Source organism: Symphalangus syndactylus, chromosome 4, assembly GCF_028878055.3.
Source record: "Symphalangus syndactylus isolate Jambi chromosome 4, NHGRI_mSymSyn1-v2.1_pri, whole genome shotgun sequence".
Lineage (NCBI taxonomy): Eukaryota > Metazoa > Chordata > Mammalia > Primates > Hylobatidae > Symphalangus > Symphalangus syndactylus.
Window position 1 is genome coordinate 119,491,821 of NC_072426.2, and position 15,343 is coordinate 119,507,163.

At 41.6% G+C, this 15,343-nt stretch overlaps 1 protein-coding gene across 4 annotated transcripts in view; it reads left to right on the plus strand.

Annotated features, from left to right (window-relative positions):
- REELD1 (reeler domain containing 1) overlaps positions 1–15,343 on the plus strand; it is a 49,452-nt gene that overhangs the window by 15,130 nt on the left and 18,979 nt on the right. For 2 of the 4 annotated variants that reach the window (XM_063638228.1, XM_063638229.1), the window contains exons 2-3: positions 11,616–11,717; positions 13,974–14,192. In XM_063638228.1, the coding sequence (XP_063494298.1) occupies positions 13,985–14,192 (208 nt within the window). In that variant the 5' untranslated portion in view covers positions 11,616–11,717; positions 13,974–13,984. Of the gene's footprint in view, positions 1–11,615; positions 11,718–13,938; positions 14,193–15,343 lie in introns of all 4 variants that reach the window. The other 2 variants (XM_063638230.1, XM_055276050.2) reach the window with 1 other exon arrangement.

The window sequence follows — 15,343 nt, forward strand, 5'->3', positions numbered from 1 at the left end:
CATGGAATATATCCCCCTTGGATAAGGGGGAGCTACTGTATAGATAGAGATGGAGATGGAGATGGAGATAGAGATGGAGATGGAGATAGAAATAGAGAGAGAGAGAGATAAATGTATAGGTATACCTCTCTTTATGCTTTGCAAATGTGTTTTTTACAAATTGATGGTTCGTAGCAACTGTGTGTTGAGCAAGTCTATGAGTGACAGTTTTCCAACAGCATGTGTTCTCTTTGTATCTTTGTGTCACATTTTGGTAATTCTCACAATATTTTAAACTTTTTCATGATTATTATATCTGTTATGGTGATCTCTAATCAGTGACCTTGTTGTGACTATTGTAATTCTCTTGGTGCGCCATGAACTGCACTCATGTCAAATGGCAAACTTAATCAATAAATGTATCTGTTCTGACTGCTCCACCAACCAGCCATTCCCCCATCTCTCTCCTTGTCTTTGGGCCTCCCTACTCCTTAAGACATGAGAATATTGAGATTAGGCCAATTGATAATCCTACAATGGCATTTAAGTGATCAACTGAAAGGAAGAATCAAAGGACTCTTACTTTAAATCTAGAAATGATTAAGCTTAGTGAGGCAGGCATGTTTGAAAATTGAGATAGACTAAGAGCTAGGCCTCATGCACCAGACAGTTAGCCAAATTTTGAATCCAAAGGAAAAGTTCTTAAAGGAAATTAAAAGTGCTACTCCAGTGGACACATGAATGATAAGAAATCAAAACAGCCTTATTGCTCATATAGAGAAAGTTTTAGTGGTCTGGACAGAAGATCAAACCACATCATCCTCCTAAGCTAAAGCCTAATCCAGAGAAAGGCCCCAAAGCTCTTCAATTTCATGAAGGCTGAAAGAGGTGAGGAAGCTGCAGAAGAAAAATTTGAAGCTAGCAGAGGTTGGTTCATGAGGGCTAAGGAAGGAAGAGTCATCTCCATAACATAAAAGCACGAGATGAAGCAGAAAGTGCTGATACAGAAGCTGCAACAAGTGATCCAGCAGATCTAGATGATAACTGATGAAGCTGGTGCCACTGAACAACAGATTTTCAATGTAGACAAAACAGCCTTCTATTGGAGGAAGATGACACCTAGGACTTTCATAGCTAGAGAGGAGAAGTCAATACCTGGATTCAAAGCTTCAAAAGGCAGGCTGACTCTTTTGTTTGGGCTAATGTGGGTTATGACTTTAAGTTAAAGTCAATGCTTATTTATCATTTGAAAATCCTAGGGCCCTTAAGAATTATACTAAATCTACCCTGCCTGTGCTCTATAATGGAACAATAAAGACTTGATGACAGCACTTCTGTTTACAGTATGGTTTACTGAATACCTTAGCTCACTGTTGATACCAACTGCTCAGAAAAAAAATATTTCTATTAAAATATTACTGCTCATTGACAATGCACTCAGTCATCCAAGAGTTCTGATGAAGATATACAAGGATATTAGTGTTTTCATGCCTGTTAACACAACATCCATTCTGTGGCCCGTGGATCAAGGAATAATTTCCACTTTCAAGTCTTATTATTTAAGAAGTAGATTTTGTAAAGCTATTGCTGCCATAGATAGTTATTCTTTTGATGAATCTGGGCAAGTAAATTGAAAACCTTCTAGAAAGGATTCACTATTTTAGATACCATTAAGAAAATTAATGATTCATGGGAGGAGGTCAAAATATCAACAGTAACAGGAGTTTGGAAGAATTTGATTCTAACCGTTATTGATGATTTTGAGGGGTTCAAGACTTTACTGGAGGAAGTCATTGCAGATGTGGTAGAAATAGCAAAAGAACTAGAATTAGAAGTGGAGTCTAAAGATGTAACTGAATTGCTGCAATCTCATGATAAAACTCTAATGGATGAGGAGTTGCTTCTTATGGATGAGCAAAGAAAATGGTTTCGTGAGATGGAATCTACTTTGAACATTGTTGAAATGATGCCATGGCTTTAGAATATTACATAAAGTTAATTGATAAAGCAGATGCAGAGTTTGGGAAGATTGACTCCAATTTTGAAAAGTTCTACTGTGGGTAAAATGCTATCAAACAGCATTGCATGCTATAGAGAAATCTTCTGTGAAAGAAAGAGTCAATCAATGTGGCAAATTTTATTGTTATCTTATTTTAAGAAATTGCCACAACCACCTCAGCTTTCAGCAACCACCACTCTGATCCATCAGCAGCCAGCAGCGTCGAGGCAAGACCCTCCAACAGCAAAAAGATCATGACTCGCTGAAGGCTCAGATGATCATTAGCATTTTTTGGCAATGAAGTCTTTTTATATTAAGGTATGTACATCTTTTTTTAGACATAATGTTATTACACACTTTAAAGACTATAGTATAGTATAAACACAACTTTTATGTGCACTGGGAAGCCAAAAATATTGTGTCACTCTCTTTATTGTGATGTTTACTTTATTGCAGTGATCTGGACCCAACCAAACCTGCTATACCTCTGAGTTATGCCTGTATATAGAGAAAGAGATTGATTATAAGGTATTGGCTCACATGATCATGGAAACTGAGAAGTCCCATGATCTGCTCTCTATAAGCCAGAGACCCAGGAAAGCCAGTGGTGTCGTCTGAAGGCCTGAGAGTCCAAGAGTCACCGATATAGATTCCAGTTTGAGTGCCAAGGCCTGAGAATCAAACCTCTGAGGGCAGGAGAAGCTCAATGCTCCAGCCCGAAGGTCAGCGAGTGAATTCAACTGTTCTTAGCCCTTTTGTTCTAAGCTGGTCCTCAGTGGACTGAATGACGCCTGCGCACACTGGGGAGGGCAATCTACTCAGCCCATCAACTCAAATACTAATCTCTTCCAAAAACACCCTCACAGACACACGTAGAGATAATGTTTAGCCAGCTATCTGGTTTCTGTTAACACATAAAATTAACTATCACAAGTGGTAAAAGCAGAAAAAATAACTACTGAGTACTGGACTCAATACCTGGGTGATGAAATAATCTGTACAACAAACCCCCATGACATGAGTTTAACAATGTAACAAACCTGTACATGTACCCCTGAACCTAAAGTAAAAATTGAAGAAAAAAGAAAAGCAAAATATACTAAGGACTATCATACCAGAATTTTGTATAAACTTAAACTATTTCAAGTAGTATTTTCTGCTTACCTATAGATTCTTGCATCAGAGACGTGTGAATTGGGCTTTGTGGGGAAAGTGCAGGTGTTTTGGGGAGGAGTAAAACTGATGCTAATCGTTGCTGCTCCCCTGTCCTGGGAGATAGGGAAAACAGTCAACATAGGGTTTAGTGAAAAGATGGTGTTAAAGAAGTCTTATTGGCTTGGCCTATGGTAGACCTTCTGTTAAACTCTTAAGGGATCTATTGCCATGTGGATTTTGCTCACGTTACTGAAGGGTTTTTATGGGAAGAAATTGTTAAGCACTGAAGGGGAATTGGGAAATCTGGTATTTCTACTTCCAGCTTTTCTAGACTGTTTGCTGTATGGTTGGAAACAAATGATTAAATTTCCTGAGGTGCCTCAAACTCATTAAGCTGGGGCCACTCACATACTGGCGGTGTGCTAAGCTGGCTCCTGGGATTCTGTGTCACCAGGCAGTTTGCTCCCAGGAGAACTGGCTCAGATCCTAGCAGTAAGTGCCGGCGTAACGTTTCACAGCTTTGGGGTGCTGCCCGAGAAGTTGACTCTATTGCTGTTTTGCAGGAGGTGGTGAAAGAGGCCTGTCGGTTTTAGATGTCTGTTTAGTAAAAGAAAGGACTGTGATGGCAGACTTGCAGCTGGTTTGAGGGAAATGTGGATCCAGCTCTGGAGCTGAGTCTTAGAGCAAAAGAAGTAATTGGTCCTGCAGAAACGGCCCATGAACGTGAACCAGAGAAACACTTTTGGAGTTTGGTATTTGCAGGTTCCCTGAAAAAATGTTTTAAAATTAAAAGTTAAAAATTTTGATGAAGGACTTTCTCATTCAAAGATTTTAGTATTTCCCCATTGCCAAGGGAGAGTGGGGGCTAACCAGACAATTAGCTGCTTCTTGCTGCAGAGTGGATAAGACGTTTGGATTGCCTCTTTAAAGGAGAGTAAACCCTGTTTGTTGTGACTGCCTCTGTGACGGGCGATCAAAGGGCAGTGTGGACGGTGAGAAAATAAAGGATGACATTTAGATAATCATAATGCTGCATTTTTTACTTTTAAAAAGAGAGAGAAGGAAGAAAAACATATATATCCTTACAATTTTTAAATGTTCTTTAATTTGAGAAAACCTGCCATGGATGGAAGGAAGGACAAACATTTGACATTGTTCAGTATTGAGGGCTCCTGAAGTCCAGTTACCCTGAAATAACTTTTACCTTCTTGCTTTGAAGTAGTGCATCCCAAAATCAGTTTGCCTGCTTCTGGTAGGTTTGCAGGGTTAGGATGTGAGGTTTGCAGAGAAAGAAAGTTCCGGCTAGATTTCTTACTTACTCAGAGTGGCCCTCGAAACCCTGGTCCCTGTCAGAGAAGCAGGAAACCAAAGTCTTGTCTCCCACTCTTAGTTAGCTTTTTGGAACCATCCCACATCACTTTTTCTGTATGTTTCCATGTTCATGACTATACAGTGGCCATTGTAACAGCTTAGAAGTTAGAGGCACAGGCTCCAGAGCTACTCTGCAGGGGTTTGAAACTTAGCGCCTCCATTCATGGGCAATGTGACTTCAAACAAGTTGCTTTAATCTTTCTGTGCCTTAGTTTTCTCATCTGTAAAGTGGAAATGGAATTAGAACATATTTTATAGGATCATTGTGAGGATTAAGTGAGTTCATACATGTTCAATGTTAGCTGTGTGCCTGGCACATGGTAAGAGTTCAATACATGGGACCTATTATCCTTGGAAAGGTTGGAAGAAGGATGCATTAAAACAAGTGGAAAACATAGAGTTCTGAACAGAGAGATCCATGTACCTTTGTCTTCTTTAGCATAGGTCTATGCTACATTATTTCACAGATAACTTACGATGTGCATAGTGCTGTGCTATGCATCCAAGCTTGGCAATTTGAAGACAATTCCTACCTTACAGGGATTTAGAGCTAGGTCAATAGGAAAGATGGTACACTTAAAGCTGATCAGTTGCAATCCAGGGCGGTGTATGGGATCAAGTGCCTACACAAGGATAAAGGGTATACATGGTGTAGGATCCTAAAAAGATACTATAAAACATTCATATATGTATAATAGAAGTCCCCAGAATTATTCAATGCCAATCTTTGAGGCTCATTTTCACATGCAGCCACAAGATATGAATGTTTAGGCTTTGAAAAGGGAAAAAGAGCCTCTTAATCAACTCCAGGTAATGCTTTTTCTGTCCTGCTATAACAATACATGATCATATTTCTCTAATCATTTATCTCATTGTTTTGCAATTATCTGCTGATGCACTACTCTGCTTTACCAGCCCTGGAGGAGTGAAGACTATGTGTTATTCATCTTTATATCCCCTGCCCAGAGCCTATGGCCTGCACTTAGTAGGCATTTAATAAAGTTTGGCTGAAGGAATGAATAAATGCTCAGAGTACATTTCCAGCATAACTAAAATTGAATGCCGCCAACTTCCCTCTTTTGGACATAGATTATAGTATTTGTCCAGACTCCGTAAATGCCAATTTTTGACCCCTCCTTTGCCTCCATACAAATGGTCTCCAAGTCTTACTTCCATTTACTGTCTCAAAATCTCAGTCCCCACTATCCTGTGTCAAATGTGCCTCATTTTATGTCTGGATAATTGCTACAAACACAGCTAGTGTTCACACCTTTGTTCAAGCTCTCTCTTCTGCTTTGAATATCCTTTTACCCATCTCCATCTGTCTAAACTCCACCCAACCTCTAAAATCAACCACATTTTCCTGATTCTACTTGAAATATTCTGGTATCCCAGACTCTGGTAACCTGGCTTTTAGCTCTCTTCTGATCATAGCTTGTTTACTGCTGTGTATCACCACTAGAGAGCATCTAACCCTTACAACATCTTTATGAGAAATCTAATAGTCTCCCCATTTTGCAGATGGTAAAACTGAGGCTCACCAGCATTCACTTTCCAAGGTCACGTAACCAGTTTTGCTGTCTGACTTCACAGCTCTTTCTTCTGTACCTTGCTACCTCACCCCAAGTAAAATGTCAGCTCCTAGGGAGAAGATCCTGCTGATACTTTATCAGCAGACTCTCTTGCAAGTTGCTTTACAAATAGTAAGAATTCAAATATTAATTAGCTTAGAAATCCTGTTTGACTGTACTGTTCTTTAACAGGGATAATGAAGGAGAGGATTATTGGGTAGAATAAAAGCACTAGGCCAGGCACAGTGGCTCACACCTGTAATCTCAAGACTTTGGGAAGCAGAAGCAGAAGGATTGCTTGAGCCCAGCCAGGAGTTTGAGACTAGCCCAAGTAATATGGTGAAACTCCATCTCTACAAAAAATACAGAAATTAGCCAGGAAGGGTGGCACGTGCCTATAGTCCCAGCTACTCAGGAGGCTGAGGCTGGAAGATCACCTGAGCCTGGGAGTTGAGGCTGCAGTGAGCTGTGATTGTACCATTGCACTCCAGCCTGGATGACAGAGTGAGACCTTGTCTCAAAAGAAAAAAAAAGGCACTCAACGTTTTTTTTTTTTTAATGGTAGAAAGTGCACAGTAGCATGGAGGATGATGCAAAAGTCAGCAGACCTGCTAAACGTACATGAATGACCATTGACTCCCCACTTTCATGTAGAGTTTAAAGAGAATTGTGGGTATTTTTCTCTTACACAGATTATCCCAGTACTCCAGAAATCTTTAGATATTTTTAAAAAATCTATCTAAACATTAAAATGCTAATCACAATGATGATACTGGAATAGCAGATTTCTATGTAAAAACACCAGTCAATCTCAGCAGGAAGTCATTACTAAGGTAGGAAAAACGTTTGGATAGGAAAAGCTGTTCATGACTTACAAAAGCCATGATCTTCATCTCCAAGATCTTTGAAAATGAAGAAAATGTCCACTTGTCTGCTGGAGTGAGGGAGCAGGAAACAGGACTGGAATAGTGAGCTCAACAGGTTCCTCCTTCATTTGCAAACTTTTCCAAGGCAGACTTTTAAACCAGGAGTGAGTGTGGGATGGTGTCAACGCGGGTTATAATTACGTGCCAGACTTTAATGCATGCCATCTCAAGATGTTTTAAGAGTAGCTCATTCTTATGCCTTTATAACTAAAATAAAACCTTAAAAATGTGTATCATTTTCTTGCTGGAAGAAATCAAAGAGATTATTTAATTCAAACCTTTTTATTTTATACCTGAGGCAACCCAGAGAAGTTAAGTGATTTACTGAAGGACACAGAGTATCTGATTTATAACCATAAGACCCACCCCAAGACTTTCCCTTGGTATGACATTAATATTAACTGTTCTACTCAGGGCCAGGGGATGTTAATGTAACAGATTCAGTCATGTTAATATATCAAGTCCAGCCAAATTGCTAGTGTGAAATGACCTCAAGCAGATTCACAAAAAAAAAAAAAAAAAAGCAAAAAACAAACAAAACACAGTATTTTCTTGCTTTCTGGGTGCACACAGCTGGATCTCCTTCATGTGGGCGGGGATTGGAGACCAACTCACTGCTGTCTCTCAGGCTTTGGGCTTAGTGCATGGTCTTGCTCACAGCCACACTCTCTCACTGCCTCCTCTCCGTGGTGGGCACCAACCCTCTCTGTGGCTCAGCCAGCTTTCTCTTTCCCCAGACAAAACAGGTATGGAGCCCTTCCTTTGTCTCAAACCCTATACTAAGTACCAACTCCTTATTATTTATTGCCTCATTGAAACTTCACCAGCACTTCCGGATGCAGGTACAGGAACCGTAGTTATCCTCATTTTGTAGATTATGTTACAAAGCTATTCTATAGCAAAACTGTGAGGAAAAACCTTATCTATCACTTCCCAAATGCTGTGGGAACTTTTGGCAAGTTACAGAAACACTGTGACTCAGTTTCCTTTTCCATAAAATGAGATAATAATAGTGCAGACCTCATTGTGTTGCAGTATCAATGAGGTAATTTGCCAACTAGCTGACTAGAATAGTGTGTGGTAATGTGCAAGCACTATATAAATATGCTGTTATGTTTAATTAACATCCAATCCCCTCAATGCCTCTTACACATCCTGCACGTGGTACAATATGGCCTCAGGTCTGACCCCACACCATGACCTGTGGCTCAACCACCTTCCTTTGTATAGACCTGCGCTGATAAATATGGTAGCAGCTTACCACAGGTGGCTCCTGAGCACTTGAGGTGTGTCTAGTCTGAATTGAGATGTGCTGTAAGTGTAAAATACCACTGGATATCAAAGACTTACTGTGAAAAAAAATGCAAAATATCTCACTAATGATTTTTTATATGCTGATTGCATGTGAAACGTTTTCAGTATATTGAATTGACTAAATTTATTTATTTTTTTTTTATTATACTTTAGGGTTTTAGGGTACATGTGCACAATGTGCAGGTTTGTTACATATGTATCCATGTGCCATGTTGATTTCCTGCACCCATTAACTCGTCATTTAGCATTAGGTGTATCTCCTAATGCTGTCCCTCCCCCCTCCCCCCACCCCACAACAGTCCCCGGAGTGTGATGTTCCCCTTCCTGTGTCCATGAGTTCTCATTGTTCAATTCCCACCTATGAGTGAGAACATGCGGTGTTTGGTTTTTTGTCCTTGTGATAGTTTACTGAGAATGATGTTTTCCAGTTTCATCCATGTCCCTACAAAGGACACGAACTCATCATTTTTTATGGCTGCATAGTATTCCATGGTGTATATGTGCCACATTTTCTTAATCCAGTCTATCGTTGTTGGACATTTGGGTTGGTTCCAACTCTTTGCTATTGTGAATAGTGCCGCAATAAACATACGTGTGCATGTGTCTTTATAGGAGCATGATTTATAGTCCTTTGGGTATATACCCAGTAATGGGATGGCTGGGTCAAATGGTATTTCTAGTTCTAGATCCCTGAGGAATCGCCACACTGACTTCCACAATGGTTGAACTAGTTTACAGTCCCACCAACGGTGTAAAAGTGTTCCTATTTCTCCACATCCTCTCCAGCACCTGTTGTTTCCTGATTTTTTAATGATGGCCATTCTAACTGGTGTGAGATGGTATCTCACTGTGGTTTTGATTTGCATTTCTCTGATGGCCAGTGATGATGAGCATTTCTTCATGTGTTTTTTGGCTGCATAAATGTCTTCTTTTGAGAAGTGTCTGTTCATGTCCTCTGCCCACTTTTTGGTGGGGTTGTTTGTTTTTTTCTTGTAAATTTGTTTGAGTTCATTGTAGATTCTGGATATTAGCCCTTTGTCAGATGAGTAGGTTGCAAAAATTTTCTCCCATTCTGTAGGTTGCCTGTTCACTCTGATGATAGTTTCTTTTGCTGTGCAGAAGCTCTTTAGTTGAATTGACTAAATTTATTATTAAAACAAATGTCATTTGTTCCTTTTCATGTTTTTTAAAAATAAGGCTAGTCCAATTTTTTTGTTTGTTTGTTTTTGAGACATAGTCTCACTCTGTCGCCCAGGCTGGAGTGCAATGGCACAATCTCAGCTCACTGCAACCTCCACCTCCCAGGTTCAAGCAATTTTCCTGCCTTAGCCGCCTGAGTAGCTGGAATTACAGGCACGTGCCACCATCCCTGGCTAATTTTTGTATTTTTTGGTAGAGATGGGGTTTCACCATGTTGGCCAGGCTGGTCTTGAACTCCTGACCTCAGGTGATCTGCCCGTCTTGGCCTCCCAAAGTGGTGGGATTACAGGCGTGAGCCACTGTGTCTGGCCTAGAAGATTTTAAATTACATATGTGGCTTGCGTTTTATTTCTATTAGCCAGCACTGGTATAGGGTAGCCTTCTATGTGTTCTCGGTCAGATTCCCAGGGAGTTTCTGGCTAAGCCCTGAGTCAGCAGGGCCCTCCCCTGTGATAAGTGCCCACCCTGGTACAATCAGCTTTGTGGGGAGAATGGCATAAGATGTGCTGCCAGCTCAGCAGAGGCTGTGAGTGTGGCAGGCAGGATGAGGCCATGTCTAAGATATGGTGCAACAAGAAATATTACATGAGCAAACTGCAGGATTATTTATTGAGCCACATAGCTGTGCTCTGTCTACCTTTGCACTCCCCTCCTCATTCTAATTGGTAGTTGGGCCTTTTGAGAATCCCTGTGTCCGGGGAGTTTGTGTTTCAGGGCCAAAGCTGAGGTGTTGGAGATTACCCCTCTACCTGTGGTAGGTGGATTATGCCAGGTGGCCCAGGGTAATGGGGGTGAGGGTAAAAAAAAAAGGAAAGGAGGGACACTTTTGTCTCTAAGACTGGGACAGGAGCAGAGTGGAGTGGAGAAGAGGTTAGCCACTCTCCTGCTAGGGGCAGAGATCTGTGCCAGGACCCAGTGGAAGGGGTGGGAAGAACCTCAGCAGGGAAGGGCCACAGGGTGCACCTGGGAGCTCTCAGCACCCAGACCACAGTCTTGCTGAAGACCTGAGCCCCTTTTTTGCATAGAAGCCTTCCAACTAACAGTCTTCAAGTGACCATATGAGCTCTGAAAACTATCATAACAGCAGCCATGGAAGGAACGTATCCTAATTTTCTAGACCTCCCAGAATTTCTCATGATTCAGTGGGAGATTGAGATTGCCTCCAATCCTAGTGGGATAGAGGCTTAGAGAAACCAAATTGAATTTGTTTGCTTTTGTTCTGTGTGTGGAGAACACTGGAATCCTAGGCCAAGGAAGCCCAACTTCCCTTGGTGTTTATAAGATAGATAGTCTCATCTACATTTGCAACAAATGGTTTAGCAACCTGGTCCCTAAGCCAGTGCCTTGCCTATTCAGTCACTCATATCTTTAGATTTTTCTGAGTGGAGACAAGGCCTAACAATCAGAACATTGCTCTCTCTGCAGCCCCCTACTCCACATCACCCAGGACTATCAATCCTAGGATTCTCTCTTGGACACCTTGCATTCAATCGGCCACCAAATCCTATTTCCACCTGATCTCCTGAGTCCATTCCTCTTTCTTTATCGTCACTGTTACTGTTGCAAGCTTCTAGGTGATGCTGGTGTTGCCCTCTGGGGACCACACTTTGAGGACCACTGATCTATAGGCTCTGTGGTATTATCAGGTGTCTCAGCAGATTCTTAGATGCATGCAAATGTGAACTCCAGCTTTAGTGCAGTTGATATGGGAGGTGCCTATGCCATGTGTTATTTTTTGGTACCAAACGTTGCTCTTGGGCTAACATATCAATTCTACTTCACCAAGAGTGACTTCAGTCCACACTGACTCAAGAAGCCAAGAATGCTGAGACTCATTTCATTCAAACATTCTCCCCTTTGCAGGGAGATCAAGATGGAGGGATCCAGCTTCTGCCAAGGATGTCAGTGCTAGTCCTTTGCAAAACCAGTTCCAGTTCTTTCTAGTTCTTCACACAGGCTTGAACAATGATGTGACTGGAGACGGTGTGTGTGTGTGCGTGTGTGTGTGCACTAATACGATTTAGGCTGGATTTGGACACTGAGGGACAGTTCCTGGAGATGCTGAGGATTAGTGGTAACAGCTGTTATTCTTCCCATTAGAGAAAAAACTGAAAGGAGAAGAAAATACTTTTGTTTAAGGGATGTGTTTGCAACTCTGAGAGGAAGCCATTCTATCAAGCCTGAAGAAAAGTGTGTTCCTTGGTAAGTGGATGTTTTCTTTTCATTTATTTATTTTTGTAGAGACGAGGTCTCCCTGTGATGCGCAGGCTGGTTTTGAACTTCTGGCTTCAAGTGATCCTCCTGCCTCGGCCTCCCAAAGTGCTGGGATTACAGGTGTGAGCCACCGTGCTCAACTCCAAGTGGATGTTTTTCAGGGATCAAGTAGACAAGATGCTGGTGGGAAAGAAGACACAGTGAAATCTAAGGCAGGAGGGTGGGAGGTGGGGCTGTGGCCGCAGCCTGTGAGTCGAGGTGCTCACTTCCCTTCCCTTGTAGGCACCTGTGTCTGATCTGCCTTTGGAAAGATCACTTGCCGTCAGCAAGGGCTTGAGGAGCATTTTCATTTCATTTCTTTCTTTTAAGAGACAGGGTCTTGCTCTGTGGCCAGGCTGGAGTGTAGTGATGTGATCATAGCTCACTGCAGCCTCGACCTCCTGGATTCAAGTGATCCTCCTGCCTCAGCCGCCTGAGCAACTGGAACTATAGGTGTGCACCAGCATGCCCAGCGTTCAAGGGGCATTTTCTGTGTGGCCCTTATGAAAGAAAATGAGAAGAACCCTGAGCCCTCTTGACTGAGAATATGCTTTTACACAGTTCATCTTCATTATCTCCTAATGTGTCTGAGAAGCTGTAGCCATGGTTCCTTGTAGTATGGAGATGTGTGACTTTGGTGCTTCATAGAAAACAAACTTAGAAAAGAAAGGCATTGTCTGAAGGACTCAAGTCTAAGAAATTTGTGGTATAGATCATATTCCTGTCTTCTTTTAGCTTGTGAATGTAAAAGATGGTGGTGTGTGAAGAGTTCAATGGGAGTGGAGGACACTTGATTATTTGGTTTATGGATTATTTCCTTAGTCTATGGTTTTGATAGCTAGTTTCACTACATTTTCAGGATTTTATTTTTACCTTTTAAAACCAGCTGACTACACGGGAGGGCATTTTTTTTTTTTTTTTTTTTGCCTTGAGTTGCTCCTTAGGTTAAAATATTAGCCAAACTTCTAAAATGCCTGTGTGCGGGACTATAAAAAAAATAAAAACAGAACTTTTTTTTTTTTTTTTTTTTTTTGAGATAGAGTCTCGCTCTTTTGCCCAGGCTGGAGTGCAATGGCATGATCTCAGCTCACTGCAACCTCCGTCTCCCAGGTTCAAGCCATTCTCCTGCCTCAGCCTCCCGAGTAGCTGGGACTACAGGCACACACCACCACGCCCAGCTAATTTTTTGTATTTTAGTAGAGACAGGGTTTCACCGTATTGCCCAGGCTGGTCTTGAACTCCTGTGCTCAGACAATCCACCTGCCTTGGCGTCCCAAAGTGCTAGGATTACAGGCGTGAGCCACCATACCTGGCCTAAAACAGAACTGTTAAAAAATGCCTGTGATAATCCTAAATATTTATGTAGGCAGATTTTCATCTGTCTTGTTTGCTATCTCTCATTTTATTTTTGTCAACTTCTTTTACATTGCCAAATTTTAATTCTTCCTCTTGATGGGAATTAGAGGTAGCAAACAAAAATAAAATTTACTCTATAAATGCTATTTTATTCAATCATCGTATTCTATTCCTGAGCCAAAATTGTTATCAGTATGTTTAAGAAGGTATAGAATAAATTGAGTATTTCTTTCTCTGCTCATCTTCTTTACTGAAAGTAATGAAATAGCTAAAAACAGCCAAAGAAAGGGCAAAGAGATAGCAAAGCATTGCCAACTTATCGGTCACCTCTAAATAATTGATAGTTGGTAGATGTTTTGTAGCACTTAACTTGGTAATTTTCAATTGCAACAGAGATAAGATGCTCAGCCAAGCCATCCCATGCCATGCCGCCTGACCATGGTGGTGTATTGGGTGTCTACATCAGCAATAATGTATCAGAGCTCACACTGCCCTTGGGTACCAGTCAGCTTGCAAGGAGCTCACATTAGGATACAAACATTTTCTGGTTTTATTTCTTTGACTCAATAATTAAAGCCTCTCTTGAACAACAACAAAAAAAGCGTCTGGTCTTATGAGAAAATTAGAAGAATAGAAGTTTTCAAAAGGGTGTTTGGAAATGAAACACTTCCTATAGCCGGGCATTTCTTTTTGATCTTGGCCTTGAGCATTAGCAATCCTGGGAGGCTGCACTAAAAGCATCTCAGGTACAGAGGCAGTGTGGGGTTCAGGTTAGTCACATTCCGAGAAGACTTTATGTCATTTTCCTAAATAGCGTCTGGACTGAAGCTGCTGTTTGTCATGATACAGGAGAGGGCAGGATGAGGATGCGGGCTGCCCTCGTGGGCTGGGCTTGTACCACCCTTTGCCTGGCTTCCTGCTTGTCTGCCTTTTCCCATGGTGCCAGCACGGTGGCCTGTGAGGACATGCAACCCAAACACATCCAAGCCCAGCCTCAGCACCAGGACACCCACCACGTCACCATCCACACCCACAGGTCTTCCTATGCACCAGGTGACAAGATTCCAGGTATGTACCAGAGAGGCTTTGAGAGACTCCGAGGAGCCCCAGAGCCCCCATGGACCTTCCAGTTTGTGTTTGTCCCAGTCAGAAGCTTCCTGGACTAAATTTGGCTTAATCCTTTTTTTTTTTTTTTTTTTTTTTTTTTTTTTTTTGTAGAGATGGAGTCTCACTGTGTTGCCCAGGCTGGTCTGAAATTCCTAGGCTTAAGTGCTCCTCCCACCTCAGGCTCCCAAGAAGCTGGGATTACAGGCACATGCCACTGTGCCCTGCTAATTTTTTGTATTTTTTTTAGAGACAGGGTCTTGGTATGTTGCCCAGTCCGGTCTCGAACTCCTGGGCTCCAGTGAACCTCCCGATTCAGCCTCCCAAAGTGCTGGGATTACAGGCACAAGCTACCATGTCCAGCCTGGCTTAATCTTAAGAAGCAATTATCAGGTTAAAAATAATCATAAAATATTTGTGTCATAAAAGCCACATGATAACTAATTTCTATATTAATTGTGATCTGTATAAGAAGACACAAATATCACTTTTATAGATAATTATTTTGTCCTTACCATAAGATATAAATGTATCTTATTACAGACACAAATGTAGTTACTCTGAGCAACCTTCGTGTATCATCTATGTGTGTGAAATACACTTTTTTCTCATTATTTAAAACTAAAATTCATCCATCAACAGACACTTTGGTGAGATGATGGATATTTTAATTTGCTTGACTATAGTAACCATTTCACTATATGTAAGTATATCAAAACATCATGTTGTACACTTTAAATATATACAATTTGACATTTTTAAAATTAAAATATTGGGGGATGAAAAATCATTTCCTGCTCTTTTAGTTTAGGTGCCTACAAAAGCAGGGAAAGAACGGGAGCGCAGGTGGTTTATGTGAGAGATCATCCCAGGAAACACAGGTGAGGAAGAGGGAAAGGGAGCTGGGCAAGAGGAGACGCCAGTCAAGGGCGTGCAACTGAGCAGGTCGCTGCTGTGAGCAACCGAGGTGCATTCCAGTGGGGACCCTCTGAGAAGCCACGTGAAACACCTCTGAATCATCTCTCAGGAAGATGCAGGGGCAGGGAAGTTATCAGTTTCGGGTTGCCCCCACCAGGGGTGTTTCTACCTCCATGGCCTGCCCCCACTCCCCGAAC